The sequence below is a fragment of the Solanum dulcamara genome, chromosome 10 (assembly GCF_947179165.1).
Source record: "Solanum dulcamara chromosome 10, daSolDulc1.2, whole genome shotgun sequence".
Classification (NCBI taxonomy): Eukaryota; Viridiplantae; Streptophyta; class Magnoliopsida; order Solanales; family Solanaceae; genus Solanum; species Solanum dulcamara.
Genome location: NC_077246.1, coordinates 2,538,114 through 2,552,851, shown reverse-complemented (window position 1 = coordinate 2,552,851; position 14,738 = coordinate 2,538,114). Strand labels below are relative to the sequence as shown.

General features: G+C 31.2%; 1 protein-coding gene across 1 annotated transcript; it reads left to right on the top strand.

The window, feature by feature from the left end:
- Nucleotides 1-8,898: 8,898 nt before the first annotated feature.
- LOC129870253 (proline-rich receptor-like protein kinase PERK1) lies at nucleotides 8,899-13,525 on the top strand. Its single transcript, XM_055944954.1, has 8 exons — nucleotides 8,899-9,767; nucleotides 10,832-11,386; nucleotides 11,475-11,561; nucleotides 11,663-11,733; nucleotides 11,908-11,984; nucleotides 12,151-12,298; nucleotides 12,415-12,576; nucleotides 12,969-13,525. Exons 1-8 carry the CDS (start codon nucleotides 9,119-9,121, stop codon nucleotides 13,296-13,298), a joined length of 2,079 nt encoding a protein of 692 aa, XP_055800929.1. The 5' UTR covers nucleotides 8,899-9,118; the 3' UTR covers nucleotides 13,299-13,525.
- The last annotated feature ends 1,213 nt before the right edge of the window (nucleotides 13,526-14,738 follow it).

Below are 14,738 nucleotides of genomic sequence, written 5' to 3'. Positions count from 1 at the left end.
CACTCTATTTCTTCCATCTTAAGAACTTTATAAAAGTGATGGCTTTTCATAAATTTCAAATTATGAATTAAGATGTTCCAAGAATTATCAGAATTCATAAATTTCATAAGGGTGTACATAAATTATGAATAGGCTAATAGATAGGGTGTACATATATTAATTTGGTTTAGATTTTCACTAAAAAATAACAAAATCAATCAAATCAATTTATTAAATCTATAAATCAAATTAAATTAATTTAAAGTCAATTTTTTTATTTTAATTTTAATCGATTCTTTCGATTTTTTCAATTTTCAATTTTTTCAATTTTCTTATAATTATATAGTTGTTGGTGTTATACAATAGTGATTAAAAAGGAAATAAAACATATTTTCAATTACATTTACATGTGGCTTTGCCACTGCCTATTTAACTAATAGGTATGAGGTAGGAAGGAAAAATGTTATTACATTAATATTATTTTCTAATAGAAGTTCCTATAATCACGCTGTCATTCACATGGTTTTTCTTACCAGACAAAAAATAATGACAATATTTTGACCATACTATGATTGGTAAATTCTTCTTTCCTTCATGGATTCATTATTATGTTTTTGCCAGAAAACTTTATCCTTTTCAGAGGTCAATTTAATAATGTCATTTATTTCTTTAAAACCAGAAATAGATTAATCTTTTATAGCCAATTCCGTGATTGTCGGTTAGGTAATATTCTTTAGTCCCCGTTTATACTACTTGACCTCTATATTAATAATAACTATTTTATTTTACTTATTTCTTTTAATAAATTAAAAGAGCTTTTTTTATATATATTACTTTTAGTATGAAATAATTTCATAAAATAATGGTAATCAAATTAAAAATTTCAAAACATTATGAATAAGGTTAGTTTAACAAAATACATCTCCAATTAAAAAAGATTTAAGAAGTATGTCAGGTCAACAACGATCAAATAGCATAAAACATAGAGATTAGTATAATTTACTCCCTTCGTAAAATTATTGGTTATATTTCTTTATTAATTAATATTTTTTGATTATTTTATTATTATTTATTTTTTTAATGTATAATTTTTCTTCACTTAATATTTTTTATTTACAAGTTATTTCCCCATGACTGAGGTATTTGTAGTTTTCAAAGACTACCAATGATAAAATAATCATAATAAAAAAATCATCTTGAATTTGAGAAATAAAAAAATAATTTAACATAACTAGTTTTAAAAATTCCAACAAATAGTTTGGGGAAGGGTGGAGAGAGGGGGAGTTATTATTTAAAACCATAAATATTAATCTTTTATAGCCAATTCCATAATTGTGTGTTTCTAGAGAAAATAAAACGATGAGATAGCGGAGGAAAAAGATACATTTATGGGATATTATGCGTAGAAAATAGTAAAATCACTATTTAAAAAAAAAATTAAATCGTTCACAAGTAAATTACAAATAATTCTAGTTGTACTTATGATTAAATAAAACTTTTACTTCCAAATAACATTTTCACTTTGAAAACAATTTTTTTTTTTAAAAAAAAATCACAAGTTTCATGACTAAATGGATATTTTAATTTTGTTTTAAAAAAACGTAAAGGTCAAACGTAAGTTTAGGTGCAATATGCTGTTTTTCCAACAACAAAAAAACGGACCTTAGATACAGTTTTTCTTTTTAAATTTGTTACTATTAATTAATTGAAGTTGGACCAAAGTTTTTTATTTGTCTTGTATCCTGTATTTCAGGTGGAAACATGACTTGTTCTTTTGAAATCTTTTTTTTTTCCAATTTATTTTGGTTACCAAATGAATGTTAGGTTTTTCCGTAATTAATTAATACTCCCTCTATTCCATATTAACTAAATTTCTAGAGATTTTTTCATTATTCAAAATAGTTGAATTATTCAAAGTTCAAGAGAAATATTTGAAACTTTTTCCATTTTACCCTTTTCATTAATGGAGTTTTGTAATTTTTTAAAAGTAAACTACACTATTTACAAAGTTATACTCTAATAAATGACTAGTTATATTTATAATTTCACATTTAATCATCTTTATGATGTTGATTAAACAAAAAGATAATAGAGGAAAATAAGATTCATATTTTGTTTTTAAATATTTTTCTTAATATGCGTACATTATCTTAAAAATTCAATTAATATGAAATAGAGGGAGTATTCAGTAACAACATAACAACATATCTTGCCTCCGTCTTTGGAACCAACAACACGATACGCACTTTAAATGGACTGATTTTAATTTTTTACTTTTAGAAATTCATCTTATGTCTATTAGGATATCAGTTCTTTATGGACGTGGAGCATAAAATTTATAAAATATTATAATGTGGAAATATAAATTTATGTTTTTACCAAAAAAAAAGTTATTTGCCCTAAGGGCTAAAAATTAGAGAGCGACACAAGTAGAGGCAAAAGTGCAAATAATTAATATCTATTATCATGAAATAGAAAAATTATTTCTGATGAATCTTGGCTCAAAATAAATATTTTCGAAATAAAATCGCATGAAAGATATGACAATAAAATAATAATGGACAAAACAAATATACAACTACACTATCATTAAGTAAAATTAATATTAAGGAATAATAATTAGTATTGTTTACTCTATTTTTCAATTTGCATGACAAGTAAGTAAGATTGCATAAAATAATTAAATTAAAGGTGATAAATTCAATTTATTTATTTATTTATTTTGTTTTTTTTTATATGCAACAGAGACTTGTTGAGAGGTGTCATTTTCTGTCATTGTGATTCCAGCCTACCATATCGATATAATAATTATTATATTTCGAAGTTAATATAATTTTGTCATAAAATTATTAAATCAAGGATTTTTGTTGTCGTTTTCTGGAATATAAAATTTCTGTAATTTATTTTTTATTGCATAATAATCATTTGGTATTATAGTTTTGTTCTTCATACTATTTTTTACGTTTGCCACATCTAAAGATTTTAAAGCAGAATTTTTAAATATTTCACTTCCTTAATATCAAATTATCTCAAGTTTTCATATGAAATTACTACTTTTATCATTGTTAATACTTAATATGTTATCATTTTTGGCATTATCAAACACTTTTATGTTTAAATGTTGAAACAAGAGGATATGTGAGTTTAACGTGATATATATATACCCAAACAAATGACGTCGTTATTTATAAAAATGTTTGAAACGTGAAGTACTTATAACTAATGGTGTGGTTTTATGCTATATTAGCTAGTGTGCTCTAATTAACTAGTTGGAATAAGTTACCAAACTTTTTAGTTTACCAAATCCACACTTATTAACAACTAATTGTAACTTTTTTCTAAGCAACTTTATAAAAAAATGTAAAGTTTTTTTAAAAAATTTACTTGTATTATTTTTTTTAGTCCATCCAAAAAGAATCTGTCTTTCCCTTTGTGATAACCGTGTAATTACAACTTTTCATCTAGCATTTTAAGACCATAAAATTAAAAAATATTTGGTGCATTTTAATATATTTTTAATTTAAAATTATAATATTCAATTTTAATTTTTTAATTTTTTTTATATCAAGTTAAAATCAGATAAATAAATTAAAACAAGAGGAACAATATAAAAAAGAAGGTCAAACACGGTGGACAGTCCAAACAACCAAGAGCTCACCAAAGAGGTACAACATTTCTATTTGAGTTTGAGTTGTATATATTGACAGGGATTGAGCCGCCCCGAATGGAGTGTAACGACCTGATACCTCGTTAGGAATAGGCCAATAGGGAAGGATTTCAAGCCAAAAAACTTCGGATAGTAACTTCAGAAAAATTTAGCCTAGGCCAGACTTGGACGAATTCTGAGTCAAGTGAAATCTAGGGTAATCGTGTGAATGATTGTAGGTCAAACCTCTAATTTGATTGGATAGGCTAATAGTCAAGACGATATGGAACATTTATGCCTTTGCGGAATCGCATTCGGCCGAGTAAAACTCCCGAAATTAAAGTTTGCGTAAAAGATATATTTTAATACGTCTTTGGAAGGGGTGTGTTGTGAAATAGGGGCTTGGATCACAAACTCTGAGCTCACTGTTTCTGGATATTCCGCTAGAGCGGAGCCGCCAGATCAAGATGGGTCCTGCCAGAGCGAGACAGTCGCGACTTAAATCGTGACAAAGTCCAGAAATGGTCTTTTTCTGAAAAATTAATTTCTTAGACTTTGAAAGGCAACCTAGGGCGAATTCTAACAAGTTTTCATGGATTTCCACGCTTAAGGTAAGAATTTTACACCTAAATTCATACTTTGATTCCTAAAACTTAGAAAGTATGGTGGGTAATCATTGAGGAGGGTTTGAACTGAAAATCTATGGTGGAAAATAACCCTAGGGTGAAGTTAGGATAATGGGTTTGGCCTAAGGTGTGAAGGCTCTTACATTGTAAAGTTGTTGAAGTGTGAATTTGAGGTAGGTGATTGTCTAGTTTCTCGTATGTGTTTCATACATTTGTTAAATTGCTTCATGATATGCATACGCGTATATGAATAGGGAAACATGCTAGATTATGTGTGAAATGATCACTTGTTGGCCTGTTTTTATGATGAACCTGTTCTTAGTGACATAAATGTTGTACATAGAATGTAATTATGATTGTGGTATATTTGGATCGGGTATCACGTTTTGACACATAATTGGATCAAGTGTCATGTTCCGACACATAACTGGATCGGGTGTTACATTCCGAATTGAATCGGATGTCATATTTCGATACATATTTGGATCGGGTATTACGTTCTGACCCAAAGTGGATTATTTGTAGATCCCCTGAGAGGACCTCTGTGTGAAGTTAGAGTATGTGGAGGATATTGAGTTGTAATATTGCTGAATATAGTTGAACTTGAGATTAGTTGACTTATTCTGTATATGTATATGCCTATTGTGTTGAATTTACGTGTCTATGATCCGCTTACTGGCTAACCGCGTGATCCTACCAATACACCATTGTTTTTGTGTACTGATACTACTCTTGCTCTGCCATTTTGTTGAGTACATGACATATTCAGCTGGCTATAGAGAGATCTCGGTTAGAAGAGTGAGCTTATTCGGGTTCAAGGGTGAGCTGTTTGTTTCAAGCTACCATAGACTCTTCTATGTTCTAGTTCCTTTTTCAGGACTAAGATTCCATACACTGTTTTAGAATTATGACTTGATTTTTGGGAGTGTTTCCCTTTTTATATTGACTATTAGTTAGAGTTTTGGTACGGATGACTTTCAATTTTTAGGGTGTGTTTATTTCCGCATCTTTAAGCTTGTGTATACATTGCAATTGTTGTTGTTGGGATGTTAGAATGGTTCTCCCACCGGAGAGTTAGAGTGGGTGCCAGTCACATTGGGTCGGGGTCGTGAGATGGAGCCTGCAGTGCCTGGTCCAAATTTAGTTGGGGCTTCACGGGCTTCTAACACCACCACCATCAACAACCTAGTGTAATCGCACAACGTGGGGTCTGGAAAGGGCAGCCCGGTGCACTAAAGCTCCGCCTATGCACAGGGTCCGGAGAAGGGTCCGACCACAAGGGCTTCTAACACCAATGAGAAATAATTTTTTTTTACATAAAAATGTGTGTTTTTAATTTTGTTTTAATTTAAATTTATGTCTTTTAATTTTAAGTATATATAAGTAGATATTTAAACTTGTATAAATTTGAATAATTAAACACACGTGACTTACATGTCAATTCGACTGAGGTACACTTGAACTAATTTATATTATGTCACATAGAACATATATTATGCCATATAGAATAATGTGTCTAAGACATAAATACTAGCAAAGATCAAATTATAGACCACGTTTATTTATCATGTCTTGCGTTTTAATTACATTTTCTGCACATAATATATTAGAAATAATGTTCATTCTTTAATGTTGAAAAATAATAATTGAAAAATAGGCTATAAGTTATATTCTAAATTCAAATACAACTTCAATCAAGATTTGAATTTTTCTTGAACACACTTTAATTTTAGAATAAAGTAACATAATATTATTCAAAAAAAAAGTGAATAATTTTTACAATCAAACGGGTCGGGTCCTTGGACTTTTCCTTTTTAATTGGGTTTCATATTATAATTATGACCACTATGAATGTTAATTTGCTGAGCATGCATGCATATTAATATTCTTCAGCCTTTCAAAATTATTCTGGCATCTAGTTGTCATTTGCCAATATTCAAGAATATTTTCTTTCATATATATATATATATATATATATATATATTCAGCTACATATAAAAGTCAATAAAATTGTTTATTGACAGAAATAATAACATAACGTTAACGTAAGAATAGGTCTATAATTGTCTGTCGTTGAATAATAAAATCGTGCAACTTATACTACTACTTTATTTGTTGGTCTTTGACATGTTAACAACGATGCTTCAAATTTCAGCAAAATTCAAACCCAATTTTTTTTATATAAAATAGTTGGGGAAAAATATTTCAGAATAGAGAGATTTTGAAATTGATGTCTAACCATATATATGAGGCCAAGTGAATACGAAGTCGAAGCCAAAAAATCAAGCCAAATGATGACAAAGATGATAGTTCGCGTCTGATAGTCGATAACACAAGAACTTTTTTATCTCAAACTATTTAAGTTAATGTAAAAGAGATAAATGACGTCTTTCTATGTAAAACTTTTTTTTTTTTCTTTCTTGTAATGTGGGACGAAATTCCTCGCATCACAAAATTTAATATTAGAGTTGATAAAGTCAATTAAACATTCTCCGGAAAAAAACCAGAATGCATATAAATGTATAATATTATATTCTAACATCCAATATTGATGGGCTGACCATATTTTGAAGAAAGAAATATTTAGAAAAATCTAGAAGTTTCTGAAATCAGCTATTTATGGATAGTTTAATTATTATTAATTTTACTAATTGGATGATTTATTATTTCTTAATTTGCAAAAACGCGTTGTAATTAGATGTTTGGTGGTGTTTCCAGGCATCCAGCTGTTTTTCTGCAATTTTACTCGACATTTAAGGCTAATCTTCAACACTTAAATATACTATATGTGTAAACAAAAAGAGAAAAAAAGGAAAAAAATAAAATGTAATACTACACGTTAACTAATCATTGACTAATTAAATCTAAAACCAAATTAGTCTCGCACTAATCATTTACTTTAACCTAAGCTATATTTATATGCCAAGATTTTTCTACTAATTAATAGGTTATTGAGTGATTATAAAAAATAAATTATTTAGTGTTAGGAATGTGTGAATAATTTGAGTGACTAATTAGACGTAATTTTGAAGTACTCGAATGTTTATATCTATTCAATCTAATTTATTATGATTAAATAACTTAGTTTAGTAAAACTATAAATTATTCAGCCATGGTTAAGTGATAGAAAACACACGTTGAGGTTAAATTTTTATCGTTAAGATATGCACAAGTTAAATTTTGTTAAGTCAAAATAAGTGCATATCATACGTTGATATTTAAGGATGTTACCTAATGAACAATGAAATCAAATTGAATATCAGAATTAAATTTCATCAGAGATAAAATATTGTGTGAGTTTTTTTTTTTATATTTTAGTTTGAGTGGACAAAATTATCGGATATACATTACTGATTTGAAGTAACATACATTTCGTAAAATTAATCGAAATATACACAAATTGATCTCGACATCATAATTATTGATTAAAATTTTTAAAAAATAACATATATTTATTGATTTAATGAGAATACGAGTGAGCTTTTATCCATGGACCATGATAAATTGACATTTAAATACTAATAGTTAAATTTTTATAGCAAATCTAATATGTTAATTTGAAAAATATATTAATAATATGTTATTCTTAATATATTAAATTCATTTAAATAAAATATTTAGAAAGTAAAAGCGCGGGCCAATCGTGTTACGACCGGTCCAATTATTTTTCCCTCGCCGGCCGACGGCGACCATGTGGATTCAAGCCATCAAATGCGCCTTAATTCTAGCTTCCTTGAAATTGGAATATATGGATACTTTTTAAAAATATCTTTTACCATAATCATCAACTTATTTATGGACAAAATTTGACTTTATAATTTAATATAAATATTATTTTATAATTACATATTTTTTTATATTAAAACACAAAGTGTAAGATTTTTTTATGTATCATTTACATATTTTCTTGTGTTACTTTTTATTGATTCAATTGACATTTATTTACGGAGAAATAATGTTGCGTAAATATTTATTTGCAAAGAGTGTTTTTGCCAAATCATTATAGTTTATTCGTTGTTAAGTAATTTAATGAAGTAAAGAAATATTTTTTTTTGTCTTAAATTATATATTGTGATTTCAAAAATAATTATCATTTTAATTTAAGATAAATTACATTATATGCTTATTAGTAGTTGTTCTTGAAAACTACAAAAAATTTAATTGAGTAAATATTTAAAGAAAATATATTATATCTTTAGACATAAATGATAATAGTCACAATTTTTCTTTGAAGTTTATGTTTATTTAAAAAACGTATAAAAGAGAATGTAGTACTAGCAATTAATTACTTCATCTTTTTCAATTTATATGATAAGTTTTCTTTTCAATTAGTTTAATAAAGAAAATTACATATTACAAGTTTCAAAATTTTTAATTCTTAAATTTTATATCAAGTTAAATTATATTACATAAATTCAGACGAATGAAATAATATAATTAAATAATAATTATCTATATTTTTAATTTATATCATGTATTTATTGATTTAACATAAACAAATCGAAAAAACAAATCACAAAAGTTAGAGTTATTAAAAAAATAAAAGTAATTTTACAAATAAATAAATAAATATCTTTTTTCATGCTTATTCTTCCCTCTTTTTATTCCTAACAACTACTACTAAGTATACTGGAGTCTGTTTTCTTTTTTTTCTTCTCTCTCTCCCTGTTCTCTCCTAAAAGGAGTACAATTCTATAGAGAGAAGCAAAAGTTATCTGAATTTCTTGCAGAAAATCACAATTTTCTTAACAAAGTTTTGATTTTTAACCATGTTTTGTTTGTATTGTTTGATTTGATTTCTGGGTTTTTTTTCCTCCTTTTTTTAAAACAGTCATATAGATAGATATATATAGAGGGTCGCCGGAAAATGTCAACTCCGACGCCGGTAACCTCCCCGGCTCCTACATCACCTCCTAGTAATTCTTCTACTCCACCGTCGACTCCTGCAACCGCTCCCCCTCCAGCGTCTCCGACGCCACCTGCAACAGCTCCGCCACCGGCGTCTCCGACACCACCTGCAGCAGCTCCTCCGCCGTCGACTCCTGTTCAAGCTCCTCCACCAGCAAGAACTCCGACACCACCAGCGACAACTCCTCCACCGGCTTCCTCAGCCTCTCCGCCTCCACCAACTACACCTGCTCCGTCTTCCAATCCTCCTCCGTCAACAACTCCGACAACCCCTGCTCCATCTGGGTCTCCTTCTCCACCCTCTACAACCCCTTCAACCCCATCTCCTCCTTCTGGTTCTTCTCCGTCGCCGCCAGCACCTTCTGGGTCAGGGACGTCTCCGTCGCCACCTAGTGGAGGAAGACAATCACCGCCGGCGTTGTCTCCACCGCCGTCAGATGAAGGGTCATCGGGAATATCGACGGGGGTTGTTGTTGGAATTGCTATTGGGGGTGTTGTCATTCTTGTAATTTTGAGTTTGTTATTCATATTTTGCAAGAAGAAGAAGAGGAGAAATCATGAACCAGTAAATTACTATGTTCCACCTCCACCACCACAAGGGATCAAAGGTGAGATCTTGTTTGAATTTGTTCAGTGATTTGGTACTATAAATTATATGTTACACATTTTGATGGATTATTTAGTACTTTTTGGGGGATTCTGTTGAAAATGCATGAAAATTTGAGCTTTTAGTGCCTGGTAGCAGAATAGATCTGCTTATGCCCCTGTTTAGCCGTAGATTTTGAAGTTGAGACTTGAACATTAAAATTTGAGTTCTTGAAGTTGTGTTTGGACATGCATTTTTTCTTGGAATTTTTTTTGAAGATCAGGCTTTTATCTTATCAAATTTTATATCCAGAAGATAAATTTTCAAAATATGATTCAAAATCTACTGCTAAACACTAGCTATATATATATATATATATATATATATTATATATATATATATATAATATATATATATATAATATAGTCACTTGAACTCTTGGGCAATGAAGTGGTTGATGAGGTCTCAAGTGCAAATCCCAGCAGAGACAAAAACACTAGGTGATCCATTCCATCGAGGTTCACGAAAGCTGGCTCGGACATCAGGGTCATAAAAGAAATGATAATCTTCCCGTGAATATTTACCAAATTTTGCATTGTGAGAGAAATTTCTCTTCCATTATGTACAATTTCAGTTCTTGTGATAATTAAAAGGAGGTTGTAAACTTTTTTGACCATTTAGTTTCATTCTAGAGAGGCTTTGTGGGGTTTAAGCACCAGACATTCAGATAATTAGGTGTTATAAGAAATGATGAACTTGAAAGTTGATGGATAAATTTTGATTATATGCACTTACACGTTATAATTTCTTAATAATAGGCAAATATCTTGATACTATTTGGGTGTTTTGAGAGCCTTGAAACAGTTTATCGTTGGCATATATGATATTTTGTTCTATAAATATAAGTGACGCTCAAAGTATATGTGGTTATTCATCAGTTTTATTGGTCAACATATTTGTTTGTTAAACAGGATTTTATATATTTTTGTACTTGATAGTTAATATCTTTTGATGTTTGCTGTAGTTAGTCAGAGTTTCGATGATCATTTGCCATGAGTAATGACTAATTTTAATGTTATTTGTCAGCTGATCCACATGGTGGGCCAATGCAACATTGGCAGCAAAATGCTCCACCTCCGGCAGATCATTTTGTTAGAATTCCCCCTAAACCGTCTCCTCCACCAGCAGGGACATTACCACCTTCACACGCTCCAGTACGTGCACCTTCACCTCAGCCTCCATCTTACATGAACAGTAGTGGAGCTTCTTCGAATTATTCTGGATCGGAAGTTGCTCTTCCACCACCTTCTCCTGCCATGTCCTTAGGTTTCTCACAGAGCACATTCACATACGAGGAATTGGTTCGGGCAACTGATGGCTTCTCAGATGCTAACCTGCTTGGACAAGGTGGTTTTGGTTATGTGCACAAAGGAATTCTTCCTAATGGGAAAGAAGTTGCAGTTAAACAGCTTAAGGCTGGAAGCGGACAAGGGGAACGTGAATTTCAGGCGGAAGTTGAGATTATTAGTCGAGTACATCACAAGCATCTCGTGTCTCTTGTTGGATACTGCATTACTGGGGCTCAGCGATTGCTTGTTTATGAGTTTGTTCCGAACAACACTTTGGAATTTCATTTACATGGTAAATCTATTTTTCTCAAATAATACATACCTTGATCATGCTTGATCTGTCTACTAACCAAAATTCTTCTCCACTTGTAATATCTTAGGAAAGGGAAGGCCTCCATTGGATTGGCCAATACGACTAAAGATTGCTCTAGGGTCAGCTAAAGGACTGGCATATCTGCACGAAGACTGTATGTTTTTCTCTGTTTCTCATTCTTAAATCATATTATAATCCTTCTAGCCTTTTACGTTACGTGTTCAATATGTGAAATGAATTGTTTTCTCTTCACAGGCCAACCAAAAATCATTCATCGTGATATCAAGGCAGCTAATATACTTGTCGACTTTAATTTTGAGGCTAAGGTAGCGGTCTTTTGCATGTGGATTGTAGAACATGTACCATTTTGTTTGTTTGATTTTTGAATCAATGACAATTGATTTTTGCTAATTATACATTATGATGCCATCTGAAGCTGAATTTAGTTGTACTTATCTATTAAATCCTGTTTCCTCAAAGAAGCTCTTTTTGTTTCTCAGGTTGCTGATTTTGGACTTGCCAAGCTAACTTCTGACGTTAATACTCATGTCTCCACCAGAGTGATGGGAACTTTTGGGTAAGACTTGGATTCTTGTGTGATATTTAGTTACTTCCTTAATCTTAATCTTGTTATTGGTATTCTAGTGATTGGTCGATGTTAATGACCGATGGCCGGCTGCGTAGTTTCCATTCGATCATCAAGTAGACCTGAATATGTTTCTTCATTATTGTCAACCCCCTAGGTATTTGGCTCCAGAATATGCATCCTCTGGAAAGCTTACGGAGAAGTCAGACGTATTCTCCTTTGGTGTAATGCTTCTCGAGTTGATAACTGGGCGTCGTCCTGTTGACTCTAATCAATCATACATTGAAGATAGTTTGGTGGACTGGGTGAGTAGTTATGCAGACATGTGTGCCGTATTTGATTTCCTTTCCTTCTTCCACCAGTTTTGCAGTTTTGAGTAATTTGTTGTCGTCACAAAGAAATTGCTTTCTGTATGTTTCAGGCACGGCCATTACTCACACGAGCTTTAGAAGATGAAAAGTTTGATGCCCTTGTTGATCGTCGGATAGAAAATGATTATAACCATAACGAGATGGCTCGCATGGTTGCTTGTTGTGCTGCTTGCGTACGTCATTCAGCAAAGCGTCGACCACGAATGACACAGGTGAAATTCCATTTTGCGTTAAAGATTATTTTATTTGTAGCAAATAATCATTAAAAGGAAAACATATTACGCATCGATGAAGTTTTGAGTTAAGATGAGCTGCAACCTTGTACAAATGATAAATATTGAATTAATACTTAAAAACTCTATGTTTGATGCTCTAGTCAAGATTTTCACTAAGGGGGTCAAAATATGAAGAAGTAAACACACAAAGAAATCGAAGGGTTTCAACATCAACTATATATACATAGTTTTTTTTACTTCATGTATAAATAGTGTCATTTTCAATCAAACCCACTTGGGCCCTTGCTAGTTCCGCCCTGGTCAAGATGTAGATTGCAAACTTAGACATAATATCCGTAATCTTAAATTCATACGGTATAATTGAGCAGGTTCTCCGAGCCTTGGAAGGAGATGTCTCGTTATCGGACCTTAATGAAGGGATTAAACCTGGCCACAGCACAGTATACAGTTCATATACAAGTTCAGATTATGACACACTTCAATACAATGAAGACATGAAGAAATTCAGGAAGATGGCACTCGCGACAAGTCAAGAATATGGCAGTAGCGATCAGTACAGTAATCCGACGAGTGAATATGGGCTAAACCCGTCTGGATCAAGTAGCGAAGGCCAACACACGACGGAAATGGAAACGGGTCGGATGAAGAAAGACAGTAGAGGATACAGTGGAAGTAAAGGCTTCAATGGAAATTCTTAGTACAAGAAACTCCATTTCTGTATAGTCTTTCAACCTAACTCTTTAAGATATGAATGCTTCAACAATTGTATAAGAGGGATGATTTACTTGGTCAATATACATTTTTTTTTCTTTTTTAAATGAGATAAGTTTTCCATTGTATTTATACTGTCAATTCTTTTTATGTCAATGCTTCAATTGTAGCATTGATTGTTTTGTTCATATTTATTATGACTTATTACTTGATTTTTTTTTTTTGGCTTAAGTGTGCATTTGGCAAGTTGGATTTGAATCAATTGATTGGTAGATGACAAAACTAAGCAAGTTGTATGTAGTATGTTATGTTGTTTATTCAAATTTGAATTTTGTCTTTTTTTGAATCCAAGCTATCAGGCCAAACTGCCTACTTTGAACAATGGTTCTTGCTACCCTTCTCTAAGTAACTTTTATTTTTGAGTTGAGGGTGAATTGGAAACAACGATTAAAGTAGGGGAGGTAGGGGTAAAGTTTGTGTATTATCTTTAGATTCCACTCTGTGAGATTTGTAATTTTGACCAATGTCATATTGAAGGCATCTCTATCTACTGAAATTCTTGCAAGATGTGTGCATACTACGTGCAGAGAAGCATTTTAGATTCTTTAGAGCACATTTTATGGCATAATTTAAGGGCAGTTTGTACACACTTTTACTATTTCAATGAATACTTGCTGCTACCTTCCACCAACGAATGTATTTACTACATGCTCTATATACTAAGGATTAGATTGATGTGAAGAAATTATCTAATGCTTTTTGTTTATCTTAGACTTGTACCTAGTGGCGGATCTACTTTGTCCGAGGGGAGTAAATTGACGCCTTTTCATCAGAAATTGCATGATGTAGATAGGCATACTATATGTTCAATCCTCTTGAAACGTATAAATTATCTTTCGATTCTTCTTAACAATAATCTTGGCTTCGCCACCTGTTATACTCTTATATCGTATGATATTCACCTACTTCACTGACAATTAGGCCACGTTCTTGGATGCATATTGGGGGAATTTAATCATTTTTAAGGTGGAGTTCCTCTAGTATATATACTTCATTGTCCAGATTTTCTTCATTCTTCAGTTTCTTATCCATATTGTGAATTGTATTTGGACAAGTTATTAGAAAATCTAATCTTGAATAAGAAGAAACCTTAATTATTTTCTAAAGGCATAACGTATTAGACAAGACATTTTAGTTTGGCCTTAAGTGACAATTAAACACAAACTTTGAAATTGTACATCTAATTATCTTAACTTGGTTTGAATTTGTCCCGCAAACATCCCAATTTTGAGATTGCACTCTCTTAAAGATGTTTATATGTGCATTTTTACGGTTTAGGTATTTGGGAGATGCATCTGTGTCAAGTTAAAATGTCTATACAGTCACGATGAAAATTTAAGGAATTCAACTATCAGTAAATATAAGTT